The sequence below is a fragment of the Nanorana parkeri genome, unplaced genomic scaffold, assembly GCF_000935625.1.
Source record: "Nanorana parkeri isolate BGI_ZX_2015 unplaced genomic scaffold, ASM93562v1 scaffold1237, whole genome shotgun sequence".
Taxonomy (NCBI): Eukaryota; Metazoa; Chordata; class Amphibia; order Anura; family Dicroglossidae; genus Nanorana; species Nanorana parkeri.
This window is the reverse complement of record NW_017307505.1, coordinates 435,892-442,786: the sequence shown is the minus strand read 5'-3', so window position 1 is coordinate 442,786 and position 6,895 is coordinate 435,892. Positions and strand designations below refer to the sequence as shown.

Sequence of the window (6,895 nt, the reverse complement as noted above, 5' to 3'; positions counted from 1 at the left end):
GAAGCCCTCTTCACATCAGAGCGCCCCCTCACACTTGGAGCCCCCTTCACATGACTCCCTCTTCACATCTGGAGCCCTCTTCACATCAGTAGCTCCCCCCTTCACATCTGGAGCCCTCTTCACATCAGTAGCTCCCCCCCCCCACATCTGGAGCCCTCTTCACATTAGTCCTTTCACACCTGGAGCCCTCTTCATAATCAGAAACCTGCCTGAACCATAGGGGATGCACTGTGCAAAAATGTCGAGGCACCGGGCCCTGAGGAAGGCAAGGAGGCACCCTGGTCGAGAGAGGCTGACGCAGTGCGCATGTGACTTTTTATTTCTAAAAACCTGCAACAGTCCGATGGGATCGGGAGCAGAGAGTGACCGGCGTTTCGTTGGGCAATTTGGTCAGATCTTAGCACAAATTGGTTTATGGGGGGAATGGTCTTAGGAGCTCCCTCACCTGGTCACAAGTGTGTATAGCAGCCAGAAGAATCGATGCTCCGGTAGAGGGTCGGTATATATTGCGGTTCTTCGTGTTTAGGATGGGGGCCCAGAGGAACCTGTAATGAGATCAGGAACAGAATCTGTCATTGGAAAGTAATTGGAACAATACAAAACAATTCGTACAAAGCCGGGCTCGCCCCAGACTGATCATGGAGTATCTTGCACACCCAGAAGCTAATTTTTAGGTAGAGCGCCTTGGCTCTATGGAAGTGGTGTGGAATTGTCTTCAGATAAAGGAGCAGATTGGGGAAGGGGGGGAGGGGTGTGAAATGTCTTTTGGGGCATTCGGTGGTGGTCCAGTCCCCTTGCCCCATACAGTCTGGCAGATCACCAGCAGAGTCCATACATGTTGGGGTCAATTTGTTAAGAAATAAACTGTTCTTGACCCTTGTTCATGAATACACAAGTATGACTAGAGACAGGAACCGCATTTATTGAGTATGAGCTGCGACATCGAGACCCCAGCAAAGTATTAATCATTGAAATACACATTGGAAGCTAATTTGCTTGCCATTTTGTTCAGCCAGACATGTGATCCTGGTACCCCCTGCCAGACAGCATAAGCAGATCCTTGACCTTCCCAGCTTTGTCAGGAACACCCTCTTCCCCAGGGCCGGTGCTAGTCTATATTGCGCCCTAAGCAAGACCAGCTACTTGCAACCCCCCCTCTCCCTATTACGGATTGGCTGAGGTTTGCAGGAGACGGCTTTGTCTCCAGCGATGATCATTCAATCCTGTGAGGAAGCCGCTGATCGAGGCTGCGCCCAGGGCCGGATTAAGAGCATCATGGGCCTGGTGCTGAGCACCCCCTTAGTTGGCCAATCAGATGGGAAGCAGCTGAGGTGGCTCTCTGACACTAGAATAACCCCTGCTGACCCAATTTTTCAGGACTGCCGCAAATCACCCTCATAACCGCAGGACTGCCATAACACACCCCATACCTCAGGAATCCTATAAAACACCCATAACAGCCCCCCATACCAAAGGGCTCCCATAACACCGCCGACTGCCACAACATATGACATAAGTTGGTGACAGCGAAGAGGTCCGGCCCTGGCTGCGCCCTAGGCAGCTCTCTTGTTTGCCTAGTGGAGGCACCGGCCCTGCTCTTCCCCCAGACTGATGATTGGAGAGTGAAGTAGCAGCACATTGATGAATCCTCTACATCAATGGTAGCCAACCTTTGGCTCTACCACCTGTGGTAAAACTAAAAATCCCATCATGCATCTGCTTCTGGGACTCATGCCTGTGGTTGTCAGTCTTGCAATGCCTTATGGGACTTGTAGTTCCACAACAGTTGGAGACCCAAAGATTGACTACCTCTGCTCTATTTCATTACTCTGCTCTCTCCTCCTGGTGGCACATGTGCATAGCGGTAGTGTTCCTCTGGCTCCTAGTTCTTTCCCTCTGGCTCCCAGGGGTCTCAGATGCTGACTGAGGCGTTTGGAATATGCCGCTTTGCTTTAGTTAGCCGCCAGGACTCAGTTTGTATATAAAGGATCGGCGAGCTGTCGGGGAGGTTTCCCTCTGCAGTCATACAGAACATTTCCTCTTGCTACATGGTGTCAGTCAGGCTCCAAGAAGCCATTGTACTTTTTGGGGAGTTCTCCGCAGTGCAAATATGACATTATGACTGAAGGAAACTCTGGAAGGGACTTGAACTCTCACCTGAAAAAACAGGCCGGGCTCCCTTTGTATCTGCTTGTAGGACCTGAATATGAACGTACGGAATGTGTTTATTATCTGGGTGGAGGATGGGTGGCAAACAGTCCTGACTACAAAGGATCCCTCTTGGAAATCCGCCAGATTAGGACAATCTTCCACCTCTCGAGTTCCATGTATATGGGAGGCTATAGGAGGAAGACGATGGTCAGATACTACAAATAGGGTACAGGAGATGGTCAGGGATTGGGGACGTGCTACAAAAGATGGTCAGGGACTGCGGATGTGCTACAGGAGATGGTCAGGGACTGCGGATGTGCTACAGGAGATGGTTAGAGACTGGGACCGTGCTACAGGAGATGGTCAGGGACTGGGGACGTGCTGCAGGAGATGGACAGGGACTGGGGACGTTCTACAGGAGATGGTCAGGGACTGGGGACGTTCTACAGGAGATGGTCAGGGACTGGGGACGTGCTACAGGAGATGGTCAAGGACTGGGGACGTGCTACAGGAGATGGTCAGGGATTGGGGACGTGCTACAGGAGATGGTCAGGGACTGGGGACGTGCTACAGGAGATGGTCAGGGACTGGGGACGTGCTACAGGAGATGGTCAGGGACTGGGGACGTGCTACAGGAGATGGTCAGGGACTGGGGACGTGCTACAGGAGATGGTCAGGGACTGGGTACGTGCTACAGGAGATGGTCAGGGACTGGGGACGTGCTACAGGAGATGGCCAGGGACTGGGGACGTGCTACAGGAGGCTGAGAACATTGTTCAGGAGATGGTTGTAGCCTGGAGGCACATTACATGAGACTGTCAGAGATCTCTTCTATTACAGACCCTTCACAAGTTAATGCCTCCCCATATGTGCTCTATACAACTCTGATATCAGCATATTGGGTGTCTCCAGTATATTTGTTCGGATCTCCCAGTTGGGTGTGAAGATTATTCTGGCCATGAAGCTTACAGTGAGCAGATGTCACATAGTGAAGCGCGCCCATGTGTCTAATATTGAGTTTCACCCTCGTTATACAGATAAAATCTGAAGTGAATCATTCGATTGGCTGGAGGAGTGTTATGTTCTTGGTGTGTTCTCAATTACACATTCTGCAGTGTCCCCGGGCCCGGGAGCTCAAACACTATTATCTGATCCAGAGGTGCCAGCTGGCTCTGGTCAGGAAGATCTTTCCTTGGGAGTGACGGACGGGGAGATCTCGGGCTTTTCTCGGGTGACTCTGACAGTCAGGTCTCCTTCCTAGAAGAGGGAAGAATCTGGACCGACTCTTGGAGAATCTTCCCAACACTCTGACAACTCTCCCTGTGCAGCGATGAGTGCTGTTGACCACAGGAAGCAGTTTAAACACCAATGATCCAAAAACTGGGAGTATGGCTTGTAGCTACTGAGCCATCTGTGGCCACTTCCAATGTAACATCAACTACTGCAACCATCTGGATTGGGCAGCAATCATAAGCCGATCCACAATTCCTTGGTTTGGTTGTTCAGAGGAAGATCCAGTTGGCCAGTTATCTGTGTCCTCCACAACAAGCCAAAGTTGAGGTCTCTCATAGAGCCGACGTATTTCCATAGGTGGAAACGTGTACGCTATGGATCTAAGGAAAGATCTTTTGATGTTTCCACATCTGATGTCTGTAGACCATTTTAGAACCATCAGAGATATTGGAGGTGGTTGTGCCGGTTCATAAACATGAGCGCTTGTCCATTAATAGTTCATGTTGGACCAATCTCTCGATAAGTTGGGGTGATGCTGGAGATCTAGGCTATCGAGAAAGGAGGGGGAACCATTGCCAAATGCCAGCTTATCGAGAAAGGAGGGGGGAACCATTGCCAAATACCAGCTTATCGAGAAAGGAGGGGGAACCATCACCAAATACCAGCTTGTCGAGGAGGAACAACGGACATTTGGTCCAATATGAACTATAAACTGGGGGTGTCTCCTAAAAAAACATCCAGATTGGGCAGTTGTCTGATATCTTGAGGGCAGACCTAGACTGGCAGATATTCCACGAAGGATGTCAAGCAGGGGACGACCTCCTTCTTGAACATTACGGAACCTGCTGCTATGTGTCGCGGCTTTCCACAGGAGCAGTGCATGCAAGGTCAATTACCGACTTCACTTTAGGAGTTCTTCGAACAGTTGGTAGGGCCCAATTTGTTGGTATCGGTCACACGGGGCCAGTGATCTTGGCCGATTTAGAGGCTGTATATGGCTGATGATGGTAATTGATCATCATTGCTTGCACTGTACTGTGAAATAAACCCAACCTGACCAGACAAAAAAAATATGTTAAGCACAAAAAGCTTTTTTCACTTCCATTTTTCCTATTTGCTGGCTTTTTAAATATAAAATGCAATAATTAAGGCATTTGATTTTTTTTTGGCCACAGCACATTTTAAACAAAATGTTGGCAGGTGGTACCGCTTCCCAATTGTGGCCACATTGCAATCAATAGGCATGTGGTTGTGGTACAGTATTGCACTAGAAAATCCACATTGGGATGGAACATCATTCAGGAGGGGGCAACTATGGCCTCCTCAATGCCGAGCAGCCGCTGATCCACCGCAAATCAATTTTTATAGGGGAGGTGGAGGCTGCACCCCCAACTTTTGAGAGAAGCCTTCAAGGTCACGTGAAAGGTTTAGTGCACAAGAACACTTTTGATTACTATATCATTTCTATAGTTAGATATCTGTATATTAGACCATAAGGAGAGAAGATGGACAGAGGGATCGGGGGTCCCCAAGCAGGGCAGGGGATCGGGGGTCCCCAAGGAGGACAGAGGGATGGGGGTCCCCAAGGAGGACAGAGGGATTGGGGTCCCCAAGGAGGACAGGGGGATTGGAGTATCCAAGGAGGAAAGGGAGATTGGGGGTCTCCAAGGAGGGCAGTGGGATCGGGGTCTCCAAGGAGGGCAGGGGGATCGGGGTCTCCAAGGAGGGCAGGGGGATCGGGGTCTCCAAAGAGGGCAGGGGGATTGGGGTCCCCCAAGGAGGGCAGGGGGATTGGGGTCCCCCAAGGAGGACAGGGGGATCGGGGTCTCCAAGGAGGGCAGGGGGCTCAGGGGTCCTAAAGGAGATTGGGGGTCCCCAGGGAGGATAGGGGGAGTGGGGTCAAGGGGATCAGGGTCCCCAAGGACAGTCCCTTGAAATGAGGGACAGTTGAGCTCTATGTAGACCCCGAAGCACATTGTTGAACTGATCTATCTGTATTGTTTTTTGGCAGACAAAGTAACAGCTGTAAAACCTCTTGTGTGTCTGTGTGCAGAAGGCGGCGGACTACAGAGCCACCTACAAATTATAAGAGAGACGTTAGACACCCGGCTGTAAAAAAGTGAAGTGAAGGCCAAATCCATTTCCAGGCAAGAATCCAGAACCCGGGATCAAATAGAACAAATTACTCTTCTGTGTTTACTTCATCTTCCCCGTACTTAGGGAGCACTCTGCACACCCTCCACCCTCCATTATGCATAGGGAACACTCCGCACACCCTCCACCCTCCATTATACATACGGTAGGGAGCACTCCACACATCGTCCACTGTACATAGGAAGCACTCTGCACACCATCCACCCTCCCCTCGTTCATGGGGAGCACTCTGTACACCCTCCCCTGTACATACTGTAGGGAGCACTCTGTACATCCTCCACCCTCCCATGTACATATGGGGCACACCCTCCCCCGTACATAGTGAGCACTCTGCACACCCTCCATCCTCCTCTGTATATAACCCTGCAAACTGATCACTAGAGTAGGAGAGACTGAGGAAATGCTTCCTCCTGCCTGCAGCAGACTGATCACTGGGGGCTTTTGTGCATTTGTAGTTTATTGCTCTCCTCTTCCTAAGCATCCGGACAGCTTTGTTGTGCGAATGGCGCCTTTTGGTCTGCGACAGTTTCTGTGAATGACAGAATTCCGGCAAAACATTTCCTGCCACTGGCTTCTGAATGCCAATTGTTGTATCTGCATTGTTGGGGGTCATTGAAGGCAGATCTAAAGCCAACATTTGTAGAGTCGGAAGAGTTAAAGACACTTTGGTTTTCTTTTCTCTTTGTGTCCCTTTAAGAATATTTTCCTTTACTTCCTGTTCTGGAGAGACAGCAGGAAGTAAGAGGAAATCTCTCCAACGGGCTGGATTATCATCTTACACAGCCCACAATGGCCACCTCCATGCAAGGTAAGAACCACCCACCCCACCCCCCATTGGTCGGTCCCGGGCTGGACTCACCTGTTCCTCAGGTAACGCATGAAGTCCGGGTGCAGGATCTTGAAATGTTCAGTTGTCAGGTTTTTGCCAAAATATCGCGCTGGGCTGTGGAAGAGAAGAGCGTCAGACCCTACAAACCGCACACAGCAATGGTGACACACAGAGGCAAATATAACATTGACATACGTTAAGCTGAAGTATAATCTGCTGATATTTTGCCTCCGCTCCCCCCCCATTTATAATCCCGCTAATGACAATTTTAAATAAAACCTTTTCGCTCTTATTACATATCTTATTTTATGCCCGGTGATGTCATCACTCTCTGTGGTTCACTATGCAGTTCAGGAAGAATATGGCTGGTGGGAGTTTGCAAGGGAATCTTTAACTTGATGCAAAAGGGGCACTTGCCTCAGCCCAGTCATAGTCGTGGGGCCCCACCTGTTTGGGCTCTCTCTTCCCTCTCCTTATCCCTCCCCCCTCCCTCTCTCTCTCTCTCTCCCTCCCCCATCCTTCTCTCCA

The 6,895-nt window shown here is 50.3% G+C and overlaps 1 protein-coding gene across 1 annotated transcript in view; it reads right to left on the bottom strand.

The window, feature by feature from the left end:
* The window catches only part of LOC108797161 (alpha-N-acetylgalactosaminide alpha-2,6-sialyltransferase 2-like), a 19,403-nt gene that overhangs the window by 1,161 nt on the left and 11,347 nt on the right, over positions 1–6,895 (bottom strand). The window contains exons 7-8 of the mRNA XM_018568732.1: positions 6,398–6,481; positions 446–545 (exon numbers count right to left, since the gene is read on the bottom strand). Of these exons, the coding sequence (XP_018424234.1) occupies positions 446–545; positions 6,398–6,481 (184 nt within the window). The remainder of the gene's footprint in view (positions 1–445; positions 546–6,397; positions 6,482–6,895) is intronic.